General features: G+C 44.9%; 1 protein-coding gene across 1 annotated transcript in view; it reads left to right on the top strand.

Moving 5' to 3' along the window:
• The window catches only part of LOC139282603 (receptor-type tyrosine-protein phosphatase gamma-like), a 357,625-nt gene that overhangs the window by 237,299 nt on the left and 97,301 nt on the right, over positions 1-23,025 (top strand). Inside the window, exon 5 of the mRNA XM_070902394.1 lies at positions 22,460-22,555. Coding sequence (XP_070758495.1) covers positions 22,460-22,555 — 96 coding nt within the window. The remainder of the gene's footprint in view (positions 1-22,459; positions 22,556-23,025) is intronic.

The following is a 23,025-nucleotide window of genomic DNA, read 5'->3' as shown; positions in this document are numbered from 1 at the left end:
TGTCAGAGGGGTGCATCTTACGGCTCGATTCTCAACTGGAGTCAAATGTTTGCCCCACTTTTGCGCGAAAATCCCCCGGTTCGGTTTAGTGTCATTGAAATTACGAGGGGGCAGGACACCCAAGCCCGGGCGTATTTCCGCTGTGGTCCTCGGTGTAAAGAGAGCAAAGATGTAGGCGTCGAGGCGACATCCTGCCTGCAACCACCCAACACAATAAATACCATAACACCCTAATAAAACTGTGGTAATACATTTTCTTTTTAATGCTCAAAGGAAACTGATTTCAACCTAAATGGATATGCACTGATGTCGTGTATAAAACCTGCGCAAGCACAAGTCAGCATCAGGACATGAGTAACTCCAACCCTACAATAGTGTGTTGGGATGTGAGTGCTGTGACTGCACAGATCCCCATGTAGTATATATTTATATGACTAGACTTGTATGCATGTATACAGTACTTCAAAATACGATGCGTACACAGAGTGAAATATGTTTTGTTTTTTTATATAGCTTCCTAATTCCATCAACTTGAAACATACTACATGTATTGTGCATCATTTTACGCTTATTTCCCCAAACATTCGTCCTCTGCATGCTTTTGCTTCTGCAGGATCCACCCATGAGTGGATCCTGCAGGATTAAATAGGTTATTCGACCCTGATTGCATACAACCTGCTCACGTGATAAATCATGTTGTCCAAGTCTACACAAAAGTGCAAAAAAAAAAAAAAAAAAAAAGGTACAAACACTTACTCCCCTCCCTTTGATCACGCTTTCTTTATCATGGGGTGCCGGTGCTGCCGTCGACAATATTACAGAAAATGATTCAAAACCTGAGCCCAGTTGGGTGAAATCACTCGTGGTACAATGTCCCTGTCCCTTTTCAACTGACCTGAATTCGGTGCCGGTGTGATGTGTTTTTTTTTTTTTTTTTTTCACCCCCCAGCTGAGTTGAATGCAGAAGTTGAAATTCTTATTGCTAATGAAAACGTGGCAAACAAAGGCACAGGCAAACATCCCGACTTGAGTAACACAGTTCTGCCGAAGCCTTCACAGCAAGTTTAGCCTCCAAGCTTCTTCTTCTTCTTTTTTTTTCCACAGTTATTTTGTTGCTAAAAGTTCATGTTTCCCCTCATTCCTGTCACCCAGTCAGCTGGTCCACCGCCGCTTTGGTGGAGATTTCTACATTTCATGCAGACATTTGTGGATCCTGAGAGGGTGAGATCCTAATGACGACGGTGATCCCCTGACTTTTCTCCTGGTTTAGCTTTACTTTGGCATGACATTAGCGTGTTGCCGCGCTGCCATGCCTACATATGGCCTCACACACCTGTTACCTCGGCTGGAGACTCGTTTGTCTCGTTTTTAACACAGCGCAGGTCTAGCATGAATAATAATCGCGGCAATCCCCTACAGGCAGCGAAACGAACTACAGCCCCGCGGCATGAAAGCGCGAGCCAGGATGAACTGGCTGGTGGTTTTTGCTTTCAAACCAAATCATGTAGATGAGTTCATCTTCTTAGCACCAACGTATTGAAAGGCAGTTTAATTGCGTTCCGGGTTTCTCTTCTGTCTCGCGCATATTTTGTCTTGAGGGTTGCACTCGATGGCAGCTCATGCAAAATGGACATGGTTCATCTTCTGGGAAGCCTAATTAAATCTCCGTTCATTTTCTGACAATCTGCCCCCTGCCCTCTGTCTTTCCCTCTCCTCTGCTGCCCTTGCCCTTCGGTTCCATTTCCTTTCCTTTCACCATCCCACCCAGCTCTACCTCTCGGCAGCTCGCCGCACCGCGGTGGGCGCTGGTGACAAGGAGGGTTCTTGTGCTTTCTCCGAGTGCTCCACATGAATGATGTATGATTTACAAGCCTTGCCATTTAGTAATTGTAGCCTAATAGGGCCCTTGAATAGCATGATGAAGTGGGGACCGGCTGCTCCCCTACCTGCTGTTTCAAACAGTAATGCTCCGGTTAATATGCCGAGCACAGCATTGCCAGGCCGGACGGCGCACGTCTTCAGCTGGAGAGTGTGTCAGTCATCCGGTGTGTGTGCGTGCACACACCTGTGTCCTGTGCGTTCTCACGCCGCTGTCGTGTGCTTTGCATCGAAAGTCAAACGTGCACTGTGTGAATTCGCCGACAGGTATTCTCACCCGGGAGGCCGCGTTGTCCATCCTGAAATGTCGCGCCAAGCTCAAGGTCAGCCGACCGTGGAAAAGACAAACTTACGCACACACTCTTCGTTTGGAGGCTAGTGGGAAAGATATTTTCGACTCTATTCGGCCTGTCTTCTCTGGGAAATTCCCGTATTTTAAAACCTGTGCCCTATTTTTTTTTTTTTTTTTTTTTTACAAATGCTTGTGTCTAAATGATTAATAGTTACCAAAGGTTTTGGAATGGGTCCAGGAGATCGCCTCCGCTGGCAGCGGCGAACGGGCTGCAATGGCTGCGACGTAATCCTTGGTTATTCTAAGTGTCTGACAACATTATGGAAAGGATCCCCAACAGAGTTAGATCCTTTTTGTACAACAAGAAACGGGAGTCTCGCTCTGAAATCTCGCCGGAGGGTTGAGTAGTTGCAGGAAGGCAACAGTGTCTCTGGTTAAACAGGAAGGTCAGTGCCGGAAAGGGTTGTCTTTGACTTGGACCACGGTACCAACTTAGTCGCCAGCCGACAAAATAGGCAATCAAAAGGTGAAGACAGTGGAACATATGACGCAAACTCAAAAACTCAAACCCATCAGTGGGAATCTCATTGAAATCCCGCTTTGAAGTGGTGTGCACTTCGAGGATTTTTGTAAAGGCAACCGGAGTGAGCATCCATCCGTCCCACCATGAACATGAGCTCAATAACGGAATCTGGAACCATTCACCTGCATAATGTCAGAGACTGACTACGCTGATATTTATTCAAATGGCGGCCCCGGTGTATCAGCAAACCATTATATCTGTCTGAGGATACCTCCCATGTCCACCCCCCCCCCTCCCCTCCCAAGAGCAGGTGAGAATGCTATCAGGGCTAGCTGCCCGAGGCGCTAAGCTATCCATTCTGTCTGACTGCCTCTTGCCAAGGCTCGTTTTTATCTCCACCCCCTCCCAAGCCTCCCAGACGTGATAAACGAGGAGCGAAGGATGAAAAGATGGAGGGGGAAGGGACGGGTGTGTGTGTGGCTCCAGAACTTGCTCTGCCAGCTTTTACCCACCTGCCTAGATAAGAGAGGCACTGTAAATTAACACGCGATAGGGGGGCTGAGAGAACAGGCAGTGTGTGTGTGTGTGTGTGTGTGTGTGTGTGTGTGTATGTGGATTCGGATTGAGGGGGGGGGGGGGTTCACACACACATATACACACACACACTTCCTCTCTTTGCTTTTGCCGCAGGTATCACAGATAAAGATGTGTCATTGATGAATGGGATTTTATTTCCCATCAACCTTTGCTGCATGGGAAATGGAAAGCGCATCCCGGCCCCTAAATCATCAGATGAATAATGATAACACCGGGTAGCAGTTTTCATTTCTTCGCACTATTTGTCTGCAAAGCGCCGTATGCAAACTGTTTGTTTCCATCAGCGCCTGTAGTGCGTGCGTGGTTGGGTTTTTTTTCCCCCTCCACATCGCGGTTGAAAATGAACGCCAAATGTGGTGCAGATGTTTAAACTCATGCCTGTGCCTTGTTTAATCACACCGGAGGGCAATGAGCCCCCACCACCAGCATGCAGAATTATAAGGAGGAATTCAAGGTATATCCCCTTCTTTTACTTACAATATGAGGAACACAACACCTCTCTGACATAACAATACAGCCCCATTTTATACTCCTCTATTTTTGGTACCACTTGTTCCCTCCGGCAGTAATTTCCTGACTCTAAGTTCCAAGATAAACAGCATAGAAATCGACGCGCTCAGCACGAACGCCATCATTCATTTGAACCAGTGAATTCGACACCATAAACTTTTATTTGGCACGTATTTGTCAGCAGCAATCAAAAACACCTCAGTGAGCTGGCCCCCTCTTGAGGTTTTTACAACTGTCATGACTGTGCAACACATGGCCGTTCATTACATCAGCTCAAATGGCATCAGCAAGGACGTGAGCGGGGGGGTGGGGGGGCCCATGAAGATATAAATACGGGTCAATATTACGTCCTCGCTGGCAAGGCAGCCAAGAGTGGACTACGTTTTACACGCTGAAAGTTGCGATCTATAAAACATAGTCGTGGTGTGATCATGCTCAGATTAACTTGATGGGGGGGGGGGGGGGGGGGCAAAAAAAGCCATGGGCCGCTATTGACCAGAAATGTATACATTTTATTGATGCGATGGTGATTGCTGGAAAGCCAGATGCGCTGTGTGTCGATCTGTTTTCTTAAAGCTGCACTAATGGATATTTTTATGTGAACAACTTGTTGTGCTGCTAACAAGTGGCCCAAAAAAATCCCTTATCGTGGTAGGCGATTGTGCTTTAGTGGTGCATATTGCTTATTAAACAAACTGACACACAAGATGAATCGCGGGCCTTCAGAGTCAAGCGGGTCTGCGGACCTGGGGCCACTATGGAAACCAGCTGGAGCTTGAACCTTTCTCTAGCGCACGACTTACCGTCAGTAAGCAAATGTACCTGGCTTTATTTTTGTCAAAGCAAACTTTGACTCCGTTGAAGAAGCGTCGACTCGTTTTTGAAAGCTGATGCGCCGGTGAGAGTCTGAAATCGGAGGCGTGAGATGAGCTGGCGCAGCATCATGTCGCTCTGTTGTAGGAATCCAGAGGACAGACCAGCAAACACGGTACACTCAATGGACGGCTGCAGGGATTGGATTTGTGCCTTGGTGTCATGCTTTAGCGTATGGTAAGGTAAGTAAGGGATCATGGTTAGTGGCACTGGGTGTAAATTGGGCACAGCAGAATTCTGCCATATGACTGCAATACCAGGGGACTCTCTTCGCATCCGTAACGAATAATCTCAGAGGGATACGCTCTCTGTACTTGATTAACAGTGACGCAATGACCCCCCCCCCCCCCCCCCCCCCCGGCTTTTTCTTCTCTCTTCTCAATCCGGCAATTCAACATGACGCAGAAGCTGTGCTCATTCTGGGAGCTCAGTTCAAGTACCAGCGCTTGCAGTCGGAGAGTTTACTCACTGTCTTGTCCAACAGCTTGTGGGCACAAAGAGGTGCTCATTAGCAGACGAAGAGCCACTGCATACTTTGTGCTGCAAACACTGCCAATGCTTGTTACCTATCACGGGCTCTACACTGGCCGCAGTCCGAGCCTCATGTCGACGCCGTTTTTTCAAGTGAGACCTTTGCATCGATGGTCGCTTTCAAGTAACATTTCTATTGAGCATTTCTGCCTGCAGGAAACCATTTAAGCAGTTCCTCCTGTTTTTTTTCCGACCATAAAACAACATTTCAAAAACATGTTTCCGAACAGAAGACCCCCTTTGTACTTCCCCTCCTGGGACACCTCTATCGCCTCAGGATGGAAATCTGATGATGGAAGTATTGGGTGGGAGGGGCTGCCTCGCCCCCACTCAGAGTGCTCTGAGACCGGACACGGTGGCCTGTGTATCTACCCCTCCCCTGGGGGACTGACAGGCGTGAGACAACATAAGCCAGGTTTTCATGTAAAAACAGATAACAGAACACATGTACATGGAGTGCACGGTGAAGTCACACTCGAACCTGTTTTTCTAAAAGAGCGTCTGTTTTTACTGAAAAGGATCGCAGCTCACTCCTCCGGATATCATCTTTGTTGCAAAAGGAATCATTTCCGCAAACGGTTCGCTTATCAGTGCCTTCTAAGACCCATGTAACTGTTAGAAAAAAAGGTTTGTGTTTTCTGATCTGCCATCGTTGGGTTAAACTGAACTAAAACTACTTTGAGGTTGAGGTTAGGACAAGATTGTCGTCATTGGTTTGACAAAACAATATATTACTTTTGGCTTTTTCCGGAGCTATCCACCTTGAGGTGAGTAGTAGATGAGTTTGCCGAGTTGTGATGGAGAAGAAACGGTTGACATTTAAACCGAGTAGCCTTTCATTATCGGGCCCTTCCGATTGGTCCGTGTCGGCCTTCATGAAAGTTCATTCTTGACCTTGAAAACGTGTCATTTGGCAAAAAACCCCCAAAACATTTCAACTCAAAGTGGGCTCACTAGGTTTTTCCATTGACTCGTGGCGGCGCATCTCGTCTACATCGGCAGCGTGGAGAAAGCAGCGTGTCAGCAAGTGCAGCGCCACCTTCAGTCCATCATTCGTCTCTGCACTGGATAGGTTCAGCCACAGTCCTGCTGCCCACAGTGTCTTTGTAGCACTTGTAGCCCAATACAAATCCTATGTCGGTACATAGTGTGAATCAGAAGAAAAGGGCCGATGCATTGGTTGGACTCTAGTTTTCAGTGTTTGAACATATGACCAACGTTGTTGTACATCTGGCTTGGAGGGTTCGGTAGGAGAGGACACCGACAATTATGGACATAACTCAACAGTGTTACGGCTAAAATGTCCTGTCAGCTTTTGACCAAATCTGCGGCTTATTTCTGTGACTGGAACATAATCGTAAATGCAAAAGACACAAATGAAAAGCACAGACGGGCCCTAACCACAGTTTGAGCGGGGATTTGCGTACATGTCTTAATTGTGGATATTTATGAATGGAATGTCTGTGATTGGGCATTAATGAGTGTGTGGGCGGAGTGCATTTGTATATGTGAGGGAAAATGAGCAGTTGGCCGTCTGAAGGGATTCAGCAGCAAGTCAGTGACCTGGAGAGAAGGAATATTGAATGGATGGATGCAGAGGGACTATGCTGTTACACTGACAGACAGACAGAGCCGATGAAATACTGCATTCGTTCTCTTCTCCTGTAGCACAACACAAATGAGTAAGTTAGGGTAACTTGATGTTACAGGCAAACACATAGAGGTGCTCTGTACATAACTGCATTATGGTGATGGGGGTTGTTGCCAGTTGCACAACATCGAGCGGCTGGTATTGTTTTCGCCCTGTAAATCTGTGTGTTGTGTTTATGCGTTGTCTTATGTTGTCGACGCGATAGCCGTCACAACTGTGCGAGATGCCGCCATGAAACTTAACAGGTGCGTAGCTGAGATCAAAACGAAGGCGGAGGTCGAAGGCGGGTGTGGGCCAAGCAAGTAGAGCAGTAGTGGGTCCAGCAGCTACATACCTGTAAAACCTTGCTGAGGAAATCTGTCTCAAAGCAGCTTCTGTGCTAGCTCCCGCTACTGAAGGTGTCTCCAGGATCACATTTTGCCATGACGACGCCAGCTGAAAACAATACACGCTGTCACGGCTGGTAATGATGTAGTAATGACTACTGAGCACTCACGGGTCGGAACGTCAACATCTTGACAGGCGTCGCGGCTGGTGTGATCCCATCGCAAGCTGTTGATCTTGATGGTATCCTTGGAGTTTTTGCTCGTCTTGCTGTGTTATTCAGCCTCTCTTGTGCTGTTTGCGCTCTCCTTTCTCATTCTCCCTCTCCTTTTTTGTCCCTTCTCTTTCTCTCTCTCTCGCTCTCTCTCTCTCTCTCTCAGCCAGCTACATTCCATTAAACCTTCAAAGATAACAGATGACTGCCAGGCTGCACTCTCTTGTTTTTTTATATTTATTTCTCTGTTATTTATGATTGGACTTCCCTGGAGATAGGGAACACATGCCATTCCAAACATAATGTTATATTTCCCCGTGCCTGTCCTCAATGACACCAAAACAACGCAGTCATTCTTTAAAAGCCCAATGCTACCTAGAGGGCAAATAGATGCTGTCCTAGTTGCCAAGCCTGTTCCATACCATTTTTAATAATCTGGCTTGCTGATAGGGGCTGCCCCCACCACCTTTTTTTGTGTGTTTTATTATTTTTTTTTTTTTTCATTTTTTGGGCAAAAGCGATATTTTGCCCCTCCCCCTTGCTTTTATGAAAAAGTAACACTCATGAAATTGAAAAAGCCACAGCTGACTCTCAGGGCCATTTCTCACATAATGCATTTCAATTGGGTTTTTTAAGATAGATTGCGCGAGGTCGCGGCGTGCTCTAAACATATCTCATAACCCAGATTGTGCAGCCCTGTCCCCGCATCTCCGATCTGTTTTGTGAGGCTGCTGCGGTGGGGGAGATGAAACGCAGTGACTGTGTTGCATCAATGGCGGGAAACGCTACATCGTGTGACCTTCTTTGATGGACGCCCTTTCTCCAGCTGCGAAAGGGGCTGGGGAATTCAAAACCCCACAGCGTGGCTCGACTCGACAGAGAGACTGCATTAAACCCTCTTCTTGATGTCCTCGCGCTCTCCTCTCAGCAAGGACATGCACTCCATGCGGCGCATTCTGTTGTCTGTTTTCACACAAAGCCTTGCTTATGTCACCTCAGATCTGTCAGTCCCCCGGGGGGGGAGGGGGGATCATAGGCCGCCGTGCCTGGTCTTGCAGCCCTCTTGGCGCGGCCGTGGCAGCATCGCCGCCCATGCGTGCCTCCTGCTTTACATTTCCATCCTGAGGCAGCGGAGCTGTCCCATGAGACACTTGAAGGTGGATGAAAAGAATAAAGGGAGTTCTCAGAGGTTTCTGGCAGGACACGTGTTTTTGAACATTGCCTTATTGTTGGAAACAGAGTCTTACATGACATTTCCTGTGGGCAGGGGTCTGCCTCAGAAATGTTTCATGCTACTGTGTTGTTCCGTGACTGCTGAGCCTGTGACTTCATTAACATGCCTGCTGTAGTGGCGCGGCCGCATGACTTTCAGTGGATACTTTTGCACTCTAACTAGTATTCATTTTTACTGTCTTTGCAAAGAAAGTCATTTTACTGAGTACGCGTTTTGGCTAATCTACCTGCCACTGCACAACACCTTAGATTGCATTATCCTGCTTGCATTATCATTCTTATACCGCGACTATTTACCATTATTATTTAGGATGCATGTTAAATTGTTGACTGGAGCAATTTTTGAGTTGTCCGTGTACACTTTCGTCAGATGTGGTGCGAAGCATTCATTTAGTGTTGCTTTTCATTTACCTAATATGTGAAACTAAAAACTGCAGACCAACTTCTCCTCATAAACAAGGACTTTTCTGAAAGCTCCAGTGTGTTTTACTTTTCAAAGCTGAGTCATTGTTATTGATTTTCCATATTTTCTGTCATGATTTGAATCTATATCTTTTTGCTCTGTATGAGGAGTGCAATCTCCTGCTCTGCCCTCTGCTCTGTGTGTGTGTGTGTGTGTGTGTGTGTGTGTGTCACTGGGTTGCTGCTGTAACGTGTAAGGCTAATAACTCTTCCTAATGGTGAGTGTTGTAATGCTAGCTATTTGAATGTCATATTAGCTATGAGTCTCCTCTGTTACAACCCCTACCTCGACAAATCACCTAAAAGCGGAATATTCTAGAAGCTTTTCTTGTTGGTTTGGTCTGATATCAAATTAGCTAAGAAATGGCAATAAAATGTTCTCCAGATTTCCCCATTACCTGATGACAAAGAGGAAAAGTGCTGACTCCCTTTGGGTGGAGGTATTCCCTCTACTTTGATAAGAAATGGAAGAAAAGTTATCTTTCCTGTGGAGGAGGCATACTTTCTGTTTTTGTAAGAAATGGTGAAAATGTTGCTTTTCTCCTGGTGGATGTGCTCCCCTGACTTAGATGAGAAATGGCAGAAACGTTGACTTTCCTTGGGAGGAAGTGCTCTGTGGAATGTAATGAGAGATTGCTCAAATACTTGACATTCGCTGGGTGGAATTAGTGTAGGAAACATCTTGCCATTGCATTATCACATTACATGTATTTTTGCCCTTTGCTGCATGTCATCTCTCTCTCTATCTCTCATATTTCCTGTCTGTAAATGCAAAAAAATGCCCCAAATGATATAATCCAGGTCATGATAATCCAGGTCCAATGCACGGCAGGATACAGAACTGGAAGGAAACAGACAAAAGCTCAGAAAAGCTAGTATGTAGACCTTTGAGGTTAGATTGTTTTGCTACGATGCTTTGGTAAGATGATGGACATCCATGCTCAGATTTAAGAACATTCAAAGCAGTCTGGCAATCCACCAATGTTATAAACCTTTGAAAACTTAATGTCCAGATTCATCATAACTAATCAGTTAGTCGTTTATTTTGATTTAGAAGGACCAACCCCAAAAGGCAGGTAGGCGTTGTCTTCAGTTTTTACATATACACACATATTTTTACGTATAAACAATCAGTTTAACATAGTTGAAAGAAAACTTCTGATTGAATAAGTGAAAGTTGGCACATTAGTTCAGGAAGCTTGAATTATGAACGAGGGAGTCACACTTCCAGGACCTTCACATTCCCGGTCTAGTATGCTAACTTCCAAAACCAATAACTTTGAAAACCAGTATGGAAGTTTGGCATTCATTGCGCTGTTTGACATATTGACTGTGGAAGTTATTGCATATCAGTGTGTCAGTGCTTGAAAGAAAACTTCTTAGTGCAGAAGTGGCAGTATCTTATACGTTTTGGAGGTTCGATTGAGATCAGGAACCAGACCAGACTGCGGCATGATCAAGGGGTGGTGCGGATCGAGGGCGAACAGAAAGGTTCAGTCCTCTTCGTTTTGTGCATATACTCGAAGAAAAGCAGGTTGCTGGGCATGTGTGCTCAATGGACAGGCCACAAAAACTCCACCACCGACCCAAATCAGCTACAGTTTTATTCAAAGTTAACAACAGAGAGGCAACAGCAGAGGTTGTGCAGTAACGTATCGCGACTTCATCATCATCTGTTAACGTACACATCTAATGGCAATTTGATTGCAGCTTAGCCTGAATCAAATGTTTGAGGGAAATACAGTACATTACAGATTTTAGACGCTGAATATCTAGGATTTAACAAGGTGGGTCTAAAAGCGACCAGTGACTGGAGTTTTTGTTAGTCCTGTAGGGCCGCCAAAGGGTGGGACACAACACTTATCACAGTCTCAGCCTCACCTCAGCTCCATCCAGGGCTTTCATCCTCTCTGACCAATATTAGCATTTTTCCGCCCTCCAGTAACTACCAAAATGGGAACAAGTCATATACCGAAAGTCTGGGCTTTGAAACGCAAAAACCTGTGGGTGATGAACATGTTGTTCGAGCATTGTTCACCACAATGATGCAAAAGTGCATCCACACACATTGTCTTTCCCCTCGCTCAGTTCTCTGCCACATGGACCTTTTCAATTTCCTGGCCGCTATCTTGGCCCAGACAGGCAGTTTGTAAAGACTGAAGGGTCGGGGGCCACAGGGTGTACCTTAAGTGACTGATCTTCATCATCACCCCCCAGCCTCCCCATCTGTAACCTCGGCATTTGTGCAGTTTAAGTGAGGACTGGAGTGAGACAGCAGTGTGAAATTAAGTCAGGCCGCCGTGCATCCCTCCCTGCTCCGCTTCTTGTGATGGCGCTCGATGTTTGAACCAATTTCTGCCTCACAAGAATTCATTTATATGTAAAACACAAAAGCCCCGGCTACATCGCTGCCAAACACTATAAACAGCGCCGAAAGTCCCACAGGTTTTATGCAAGTGACCAGTGTGTTGAAAACTTTGAACTTGGCAACATGAGAGACAGCCTGTGATGTGATCGGCGCTAACAAAGGCGTGCTTGCGCTCTCCTCTGGGCTCGCTTGTCACGCCAGCTTTATGAGCTTCGAAACAAGCTTTTTAGTTTGTGTTTTTTTTTTCTTTTTTACAATAAACTGTACACAAAATGAGAGCCAGGACTTTATTTTATTAAAAGACAAATGAATCACCCCCTCCCCCACCCCCACCCCCAGCCAAAAGTCAAACTTCTTTAATCACAAATAGACCATTTGGATTTCTGACTGAAAATGACAGAATTCCTCTTATGAAGTGTCTCTCGAAGCTTTCGGAAAAAAAACAGTTGCACTTTTAATGAACTCTGGTTTCTTTTTACCCCCCCTCCATCTCTTTATGCACTAGTTTACAAGGCTCTTTCAATTGATAGTTGTCAAAGATGGACACCCCTGGCTGGATTAAAACACCCTTGACAGAAGTGACAGAATCCTTGTTATCCTCACAGTCTTGGCCAAATCCAAATGCCGACAGCTGAACGCAAGCGCTTCCTGATCCTGGCACCCTTTGCTAAAAACCACTGGTTAAATATAGACCCCGACTCGCGTAACAAAATCCTGACGGCCTTTGTTGAATTGGTAGACTGAATGGACTTCAGCAAGGTTTGAACAGCCTTCGCTGCCACATGGTAGCCTTATCTCCTATGCATTATGTACATGTGCAACTATTGAGTTAGCATTTTACACCCAATGGCAACATTCAGAGCTAATGCAGTAAGGAGTATTTTACATAAGAGTAATTAAACACTGTGAGCTGTTAGCACATTAACACTGAATATAAAGGATTCTTTAAATATCATACATTCTGTTGGCAGTGCCAATAAAAACACTCTGCCCCATTTGATGATATCATATCAAAGATGTTGGGGGTGTCTGACCTCACCAAATGCTAAATGTTGCCTTCCAAAATGACCATTTTATCTCTGATCCGATGTCCCCACTGGAAGGACTTGCATCGCCCATCAGTGCCTCCCAAAACCGTTACAAATGACAAAAAAAATTACTCAAATGAAAGTTGATCACTGAACTTCAGGCACAAAATCTAGGTGTAGGGTTCTACAAACCCTGTCTGTTTCTTTTACACCTTCACAAGGATTATTTCTTACTGATATTAATTGTTTATATTTCCAAATGAGTGTAGGAGGGTCTCAACAGAGACATTGCCGGCTAACATCGGCTAAACAAAGTGCAAATGCTAACTCAGTTCATGGACAAAGAAGGTAACGGTAAGTCCGTTAAGTGATAGAGGTCCAGATTTACACACTGGCACACTGTGACGTGATGACCCTTCCTTCTTTTATGGTTTCCTTGCTTCGTTCCAGAGAGACAAGGGTCATAATTCACGCAGCTGCCCGAGATCAAGGTAAACACAAGTTGTGTTTAGACAAACATATAAAATAATGAATGCAAAAGTGTTATTCTCACGAGGACAGTCCCATTATATGTCCCTTTAAAACACGGCAATGTCCCACTGTGTCTATGAATGTGCGTATGAATGTAAATTGTTGGACAGAGGGTTGAACACAATGCTGTCATTCTTGAGACATTTTATATTTAACTTCCAAAATACATTTTAAATTCACGTCCTCCTCTTATTTTCCTTATGTCCTTAAAGAAAGCGCATTCTGAAGAATGTCTGTGTGTGTGTGTGTGTGTGTGTGTGTCTGTGTGTGTGTGTGTGTGTGTGTGTGTGGATTTGGCCAGTTCTCAAAGGCATGACTGATGCAGGCTTTTGTTCTCTGAGCTCCAGCCGGAGGAGAGTCGTTCACAGTGATAGATAATAGAATCTTGTAACATCGCAGAATGAATGCATATACACTTAGTTTTCAGGTGGGTTGTTAGCTTTAAATCAGCTCATCCCCCCCCCTCCCTCAGAAACCACTTAGAACATCTATAATAATGATGCATTAAGGTGTCAGCAGTGCCGACTGCCTGATTCATCACCGCAGCCTGCTCGTGGTGAGAGTCTGTCTCCTGTGCTTACCTTCCCACATATTAATGTTTCATTGAGTACATTACACTACATCACATCTGTGTTTGATGATGATCGCACACGTACACACCAGACTTTAGTGCCTCGCGTACCCACGCCCGCAGGGGCTGCGCACTCTCGTCTTTTTTGTTTCCTCAGAGTTCGGCCTGTCAGAGAGCGCTGACCCCGGCGCTCCGGCTGATTGAAGTCTCTGAATCATCGGCAATTTTTAAAATCACAAAATAACGGAGAGGTTACTGAAGTCATTCATACTGTGAATGCGATGGTCGCAGCTAAATTCCACATCCTGCTTGGACTGTTAAAGCACATCCTTTAATTGTAAAAGAAGAAAGAAATGATCTCAGCGTTGCATTAAAGGAGATTCCTTTGTGATATAGTGTTAGCCCCCCTGTACCTCCCACTGCTGTTCCACCTCTCTAAATGTATAGTGACAGTGATTGGTTCTAATGAGCTGGCCGGGTCACTTCCTTCTCAGTTTTGCGGATGTTGTTCTAGACGTGACGCCCGGAGTGTTCCTGTCACTCCTGCTGCAGACGGAGCGTGGAGGGGGTATTTTTAACCAAGGCCTCGACCCAGCCATCAGCCTTCCTCCGGCTCTGATTACAGGCTGCGGCTTAAGTCGACGGCAGGGCTCAAACCGGCTGGGTGATGGTGTCTTTTGGCCCGCCGTGAAGATGTAAAAGCAGGAAAGTGGACCTGCTTGCCCTGGGAGCAACAGGGGGTTCCCCCCCTCTACTATACAAAGTGTTTTTCTGAGCAGAAAATAAACATGTTGTTTTGTGTTGAGATAGCTTGCCTCCGGGCTCAACAGCGTCTCTACCTCCCACTCAGGCTTTTGAACTCCAGGAAGGGAGAGGTGCTGTTACAGGCCCCCTAAGGCTGATCGCCGAGAGGGAGGCAGGTTTTCCTCTTCCACCTCTTCCACCTCTCCCGCTCCACTCCTCCCAGTGCAACATTTACCTAACTCTCTCTCCATCATCTCTGCCCCCCCCTACTCCATTGCTACAAATTATAGCTGTTCCTGTCTCCTGTTATTGATAAGGGGTTTTTTTTCTCGATACCCTGGTAGATCATAGGAATCACGAGACGGTGCAGAGAGCAGAGAGGCAGAGCACTCGGATATTTGACAGACTTTGCACGGTGCCAGTGGGGAATATTGATATGCACGGAAACTCGGTTCAAAGGCACTCCAAAGACAAACATGATCACAAAGTAGCGACTCCCACCATTACAATATGATGGAGTTCACTACAGAAGGACTTGCAGTTGCAGACGTGACCAACGTAAACGTCTGCCATCTTTGATGACACGTTTATCCAGGGCAACTTATTAATACGAGTCCTTCCCCTTTAACTCTCGCTATGTCATCAACGCCGAACAGGGTGCTTTGGAAAGTGTCATCTTTTTGGCCTTCGTCACGTTGTATTTGTGAGACCTTTACAAAATGGGGCTTGCTAGAAAGGTGTCTCTATTAGTGAATTCCCTGTAGCTATTATTTGCACGGGTGTTACACACAGCTACTATAGTGTTGTAGTTTATGCAGTAACGCTGGTAGCCATATGTCTTGCGGTCTCCCAGATCGGGATCGCTTGGCCCTCGGCTAAAGGTGGAGTCAAACATTATTGTGATTATGATTTGGGCCGCATGACTAATTGGACCAAGCGGGAGTTGGTCCATTTCAGTCCAAGCCAATTTTTGTTTAACGATGCTAATCGGGACCTTGAACATCACATCACAAGAGGGAAAAAAAACCCCCGAAAGAACAGTGAGAAAAGGTATAATAGTGTGGTGTGCCATGACTGAGAATTATTTTCACCGCTGAGCCAAAGCTCACCCGAAGGTCGCTCACTTCCCGCTCCATATTTTGTCTTTGTTGTCTTTGTCTCTTCATCCACCATCTTATTTTAAGTTGGTTTTTTGTTTGTTTACACCAGTACCCCAGTAACCAACTTCATCTTTATATACCACTCTGAAAAAAAACTGGGCATTAATCTGCTGCTATAACACCCGTCACTGTTCTGGTTTCAGGCTTTCCACCACAATTTGGTTGCAGGGATTTGCTCCCATTCCCAGGATTTCCCACAAGAGCATTGGCGAGGTCCAACACTGATGTTGGGTGACGAGGCCTGGCTCACATTTGGCTTTCCAGTTCATCCCAAAGGTGTTGGATGGGGGTTGAGGTCAGGCCGGCCAAGTTCTTCCACGCCAAATTGGGAAAACCATTTCTTTATCGACCTGAATTGTGCAGGACAAAGGGCCCTTTGTGTGCTGTAGCATTTAGATTTCCATGAAGAACAGAGAAAAGCACAGAAAAATGTGGACACGGTGTCAACATATTGTAGATATTGTAAGCCCTGAAATTGGCCCTTCTCAACAAATGACCACATCCATAGAGAGCCCTTTTTTTTTTTCTTTTTTTTTTTTTAAAGAAAATCTATTTGTGTTACCTGTTGACTGAACCTCTCTGGATGATTCGTTTGTCAAAGCTCAGACTGAAACGTCTTTTATAAGTGGTCTTAAATAAGCTTTTCAAGTGACTAACTATCCACCCCACTAGAAACCCTGTAGCAGCAGTGATGTGTCCCATCTGTGCACGGTTGTTACCACCGCTGGCCATCGTCAAGCAGCTACTGACCAATTGACAGCAGTGTGATGATGCTGCTGTTGCTGGTGGCCTGAATCCTCCATCCTGCACTGCCTTTTTCTCAAGTCTTGGCAGATGCTCCCGTAGTTGTGTTTGCATGCTGGAGGCCTCCCTCGGTATAAATATGGAGAAAGCAGTGCGGTGGGCCAAATGCTAAATGAGCAGTGACACACATAGGTTTGTGTTGGCAGGGTGAAGGCACAGGGCAGGCCGCAACGCAACGACTGCTTCACACGTAATATCTGCAACACACTGCCTCCGGGAGATTTAGAAAGGAAACAAACAAGTGAGTAAATGAGAAAGGTGTGTCTTTGTTGTATGCACACTTATGATGGTGCTTGTGTCTTTTTGCTACCCACATGGATCAACAGTTTGTTTTAGATTACTGGACATCCTGAAAGGCTTACAGTTTTAATCAAGAGAATAATGATGATCTCTGTTTGTTCCAACACTTCCTTCCATATTATGCTTATACTGAGTGGCATTCAAACATTCAAAGTGAAGATGCCATGTCCATCTGATTGAAATATTCCACTATAGGGCATCATTTCTATTCATTTCACTACTGTTCTGGCTGACATATTTGGTATCTTTGCAAACTTTGGCACTAGGTTTAGTGGGTTTGAGTCACCATGCTGTATGTATTTGTGGAGATGGTTCCATCAGTGGGTTGGACAGAGTTAAAGAGGTTGATTTAACTTGAAAATATTCCAATATGCAGGGCTGGATTGATGCGTCTTGGGGGTTGGTTTTTTACAACTATTTTGTTTACTCTCACAGCTCTCATCAACTTCATTTCCAACAGTAAAGGGCAACTGTTTTCAGTTAAAAAAAAAGGTGAAAAAAAAAAACAGCTCTTCACTACTTGCCCAGCACCAGCAGACAGGCAAAGGTGGTGAGTAGCTGGTGGACATAGTGGAGCATTTGGCAGCTAAAGATAAATTGGACTTGCATCCATCAGGTAGCCAGACACGTGATTCCAAATGAATGCGAGTCTCTCTGTGTGTCTGTTGGATGTGTAATTGTAAATCTGTAAATCACATCGATATGGCGCCAGAAGGTGTGCGTGAAGTGGCCTGAAAAAACGATCATTGCTGCGTGAAATGTATGAATGCTAGAGTTTGAACCAGGGCCCCTCTATAAGGTGAGACTCCCCGATTAGGTATAAATGCCGGAGCCACCTTGAGGCCCTCATCATTTCAGTTTATTTTGCCCTTCAGGGTGCATTTTACCAAGAAAATCTGTAATCAATGAAAAGACCTCGAACTAATTGCCACACAGTAGACCTGGTGTGACCTGGTCCCTTGAGCATCTGGCAGTGGGCAGTTGTCCACTTTGCCCAAATGGTGATATTGGAGTTATATCAAATTCTGTTTCCTGTGCTATCATGATCTTGTCTTGATGTTGGAACTGTTCCATTAAAATTCACTTTAAGTTTAACTACTTTAACTTCAACAGACAGCCCAACTGAAGTCATCCTATTTAAGAGATACTTGGCCAAGAGAGCATTATCATGACAAGCAGCGAGTGTTACAAATGATCAAACATACAAAACGGGTCTTATCCTGCTGGCTGTTCTCAGCTCTGTGTCCTGGAAAAGCTCCACAATAAACTGTCCCGGCTTAATACTGAAACCCTCGGTCTGCTGCTGATCTCCCACTTAATCAGAGATGCAAGGACATTTATGTGACTGTTAGTCTGCTACATGGCATCTCGCGGCACATATCGCTGTTGTCCAATGAAAGCCTTGTTTCTTTGCAATATCGACAACTCAGAAATGGACTGAAAGAGTCAGTATCAGATTTTTGTAATGGTTTATTCAGCCAAAGGGTTGTGTAATGTTCTGTACCGATGGAGAAGCTTGGTTTCCTTCAACTGTAGTTCCTTTTTCAAAATGCATTATTATGTTTCAGCGTAGCCTGTTATATTTCATGTTTATACTGTACTACCTTATACATGCAGTGGGTAACTTAACTCTTGGACTGTCACCTACCAAACACAAATTAGCACAGTAATCACTAAGTGTAGTCCCTTGCTTGTGGTTATTGCAACATGGTAGTGAGAACTGCACGCACCACTCCACTTTTGGAGCATGGATGAACAGATCCATGGCATCTCCAGCATCTTTGAGGAAGTTCCTCAGCTGAAGCGGTTGTGTTTCTGGATAAACTTCGTTGTGGCACCTCTTTCCCTTTCGCCAGCTTTGGCCACAACAGCTGAGGGGTAAAGTTGTGACGCTTGTGAGATCTTCTGGCTTCCCGAGTTGGGCATCTGGCCAGGAAAACTGCTTCTGTGTTTATACCACCAAGGTTTAGGCAATAGAGATAACTACATCAGGTTGGTTCCCTCATCTGTCCTAACTAACAGCATTACCAGCTATCATTTGCATCTAGAACACTGTGAATAAAGAATTTAAAACTTACATACGTCGGTTCTATAGCGACCCCATACAAAAAGATGTACTTGTTGACATTTTGTCACCAGAACATTGTTAAAAACAAATACCACATGGAATACCAGGGAGTTAAATGCTTAATTGAATGAAATGAACTAATTAGACAGGGTGTAATATAGTACCGTGTGGCTAAAGACCCAAGGTATGCATTTAAGGGTTATAGTATAATGTGAAAATGTAGGACGATTAGCAATTATATTTGATCCCCATCCCCAACCAAATCAGGTAACAAGTTAGAGTGTTCAAGTTTGCAGATGACACCAAGCTCTATACTGGATGTGACCACCAACAGTAATGGATGCAACCACAACCTACCTCACAGCCAAGCAGTACAGATTTCAAAGAGTCCATTACAGCTGAATTCTTAAGCCAGTGTAGCACCCAAAAACTGATGTATGATAAATAAAAAAACTTAAAACATCTCTCTTCAAATACAGTATTTTCTTCCTCGAGCAGTTATGGTCTGAATAATTTCACTTCTTCTAATGCACATCTTGGTAGAGTTTTGAGAAAATACTGTTTCATTAAAAAGACATAAATGCTCTAATGGGGTCATATTTTGGGCAAAGGGAAACAGATGATTTTACATATAGAGGTTTGTTTACTCTTCATGGGGAGTGCTGCTCAGCATATGAAAACAGTTGCATAATGTCTTCTGTGTCTTCTGTCTGAGAAAATAGCCCTGCAGTACAAAATGGGTAATGTGGGATGAGGTATTTGTGATGGAATGACATCAGTATAAATGAATTCATCAGTGGCCAGGGTTGCTAATTTAACATTGTAATGGATTTCTAATGAATTACATGACACTGAAATAAAATCATTTGCCGTTCTGCTGGGAGAGCCAGCGGTCTGTTTGAGGGCCCGCGAGTGGCCCGGCACCACATTGTAAACTCTCCGTGCCGCTCAGCTCTACCTACAGACGGCTGAATGTTGCATTCGCATCAGAGTAAAATGCGGTCTTTTGTCCACTTTGTGACATCACTGTCCCATTTCACCATGCGAGAAGGCACATATCGCCATCATTAGGGCAGATGCAGCTGCGTTCAAACTTGATTATAATTGTCGAGCTGCCGTCGCACTGCTACGTTCACGAGCACAATCCCCCACATTGACTTTAATTAATACCCTTTGGGAGAATGTGTTGTTCCAGTTGAGCTGTCCCTGCTATAAATTCACCAAACAGACTCTATATCAGGCTGCTTGACAACTGTTTACTCCGCAAGTAGATCAAAAAGCAATGCAGAGGACTCTTTATGTGGGGATTAGCAAACTGGAGAAAATGCTACACAAGTGATATTGGCAGTGTTGATCTTGGCAAGGAAAAAGCTCCCAGAATTGCTTTTGGCATGCAGGAATGTGTTCCCCGACACTACAAATTAGGTAAACACATGTGCATATGAACACAGTTGCTATGTACACACACACACACACACACACAGGCATAATAATGTGTTCCAACTACAAACACACTCGGTGCACAAATGTGTTGTGCGCCTCTATGCGTCATGCCTCCATATCACCATGACAACGAATAGCGCCTGACTGTTTGACCAATTTTCTGTGTGCGTGTGCGCGCGTGTGTGTGTGTGTGTTTGTGTGCTTGTTCTCATCAAAGTCCATTTCACAGGATTATTGACTTCAGGTTGCAACCTGGTTATCTCTTCAATGAAATAGCAGACTGACCACTTTTACTATAGACATCTGCGTGCATATCACTAAATGTGCAAGTAGCCCAATTAGTTTGTCGAGTTAATGGATTATTAAGGAATTAGGTTTAATGACAAAAAGAATCGCCTCCCAAGACAAACACCAACAATCAATTGATGCTGCTGACAAGTATTGTGTGTCTGATGTATATTATGCATCTGCGCCACAGAGCTCAATTGTTGTCCAAACACACACACACACACACACACACACACATTGCAATTTATTTTCACTCAATTACGCGTGCACTATTCCGGTGCCAGAAATACTCACTGGAGCACCAATTGTGTATTACGTAATGCAAGGCTGAAAACAGCAGAGAAAGGACAAAGTGGTTGTTTTGCGTTTGAAATTCTAAAGAAGTCATTATGGCACCCGCGGCAACATCAGCAAAAACAAAAAAACACTTTCACCACACCAAATCTCGGACGCAAAGGGCACACTGATTTCATGGGGTTAGGGTTAGTCACATGTGGCCCATGAATATTTATGCTAGCCTCAACGTGCCGTTTGTTTGTGAGGCCTTGGATGGCGAACAAAGTTTTTTTTTTAAGCTGCATGTTTTGCGTGTTGCCTTCCCTCCTTGCTGGGCCACAGCGTTGCCTTCACGACCTAATGTGATAATGTGTGTGTCCTCTGTGCGCACGGCCAAAAGCAAGTTTCCCTCCTGCTTTTGCACGGTGATTGAACAGACATTGCCATGTAGTTTGACATGCGGGAAGTCTGTCTGAATGTATACCTAGTTATGGCATGAAACCGAGGGGAGATATGTGCTGATAGGGAGGGAAATGTATTTTCAAGGACTCCGCAGTAGTTTCGATGGATCATAGTACTCACTCACCCAAGGTCACAGTTCACCCGTCCGCTGTTTACAACTGCATCACCAGTTGCATTTAAATCACAAATTCCAGTTCTTTCCCCTGCAATTATACAAACACTGAGTAAGCAGTGAGTTGCAGATTTCCAGCTGAGTCATCCCTCCACTATACGAAGCCCAGAGCTGTTGATTCCATTTGTTGCCAGCTTGTTTGCTCCCATTACTTTGAGAAAATCTCCAGGAAAAAAAAAAAGAAGCAACTTTCCCTTCTGCTGGGCGTTTTCATCAGTTTCAAATCTTATTAAAACAGAGGAGCACTTCTTCACATGAAGGTGCTGCTCCCAGCAGTAGAATATTTGAAATTCAGCGTGTCTTTAGGCAGAGCTGTGGGAATCCGAACAGCAGAGGAAAAAAGGTCATGGGCAGTGTTTGTGTCTCAGTGACAAGTGAGAAGTATATGAATGGATTCTAATGATGTAAAACTGAGCGGCGAGGATTATTAGTTCAGTTCTCTTTCCCCTCTTTGTTTTCCTTTTCCCTCTCCGCCTTTTTTAAGCCGCGACTGCTTTTGGTTTTTGCTGCAGACTTTGCAGCGAATGCGCGGCGAAAGTGTTTTAAACGCAACCGCGGAACCAAGGGCGGCCTGACGATTGCTGGCCCAGGACTGCAACCAGGATTTATACTTTAAACACTGGGGTCAAGATCCCAGGCAACCCCCCAAATAACAGACCCCGCTAAACTCACTTTCATAATATTCTACAGGCCAGAGGATGTGATAAAGGCAGAGACAAACGGTCTAATCGAAGAGATGTTCGCTGACGGAAACCAGACTGAACAACTAATGTATCTACTGAAGCTGAAATTACTCTCTAAGAACCCAGCATTGCGTGTTCACATTAGCAGGCGCAATGAGAATATCTGTTTTGCTTGTATTTAACTTTTTTTTTAAGACTATTTGCAGGATGGCAACTTAGATTTATCGGTGGAAAGGTGGAACATGTCCTAATGGTGTCATAGACTTTACCGAATAGTTCATTCAATTCAAAGTACACCTTATAGTATAATATTCCAAGAGTGATGGTGACACCCATGGTTTATTAAGCATGCTTGTTAATTGCGAGGGAGGTAGTAACAGTATTCTCAGTCTGTCGTTGTGTCGTTATTGCCTTTGACGTGAACATGTGCCCCCCCCCCCCTCAACCTAACTCTGTGTTTCCGTGTCTCGCAGATGCAGATCTACATGTACAACTCAGACGACTTCGACAGCCTCGGTGCAGCGCTCAGGGAGAAGAGGATCATCGCGGCCATGGCGGTGTTTTTTCAGGTAGGAACCCTTTCTTCCCCAAGCCTGTTTGTGTATGTCAGCAAAGACGAGGAAGACGAGTTTTCGGGTCTTTCTCTGAAACGGTTTCAGAGTTCACCCCCAAAGTGGGACTTCTGTCGTTTGTCTGTTTGGTAATAAAAAGCACAGAGTGAGCGGCTAAAGTTCCGCCTCATCATCTAACGCCACATGACGAGGGGGGGGGGGGGGGGGGGGATCCTTTGTAGCTCTTTTCTTTTTGAAAACCTCATTTAGAGTTTAAAGTTCAGCAGACGGACGTGAGCTCCCTGCAGAAAATCTGTGGGGGCTCCACCGACGGGTGACGGAAGAAATAATGGCATATTCCGCGTTTCGGGATGAGCTGTTCCTAAAAGTCTGACTGAGATCAGAATTGATCAAACCCAAAAGTCTTTGGCCAAACAAACGAGGCAATGTTTATAATCTTGTCAAAACTGTATAAACCATATATACAC

Source organism: Enoplosus armatus, chromosome 3 (genome assembly GCF_043641665.1).
Source record: "Enoplosus armatus isolate fEnoArm2 chromosome 3, fEnoArm2.hap1, whole genome shotgun sequence".
Taxonomy (NCBI): domain Eukaryota; kingdom Metazoa; phylum Chordata; class Actinopteri; order Centrarchiformes; family Enoplosidae; genus Enoplosus; species Enoplosus armatus.
This window is presented reverse-complemented; position numbering and strand designations above follow the sequence as displayed.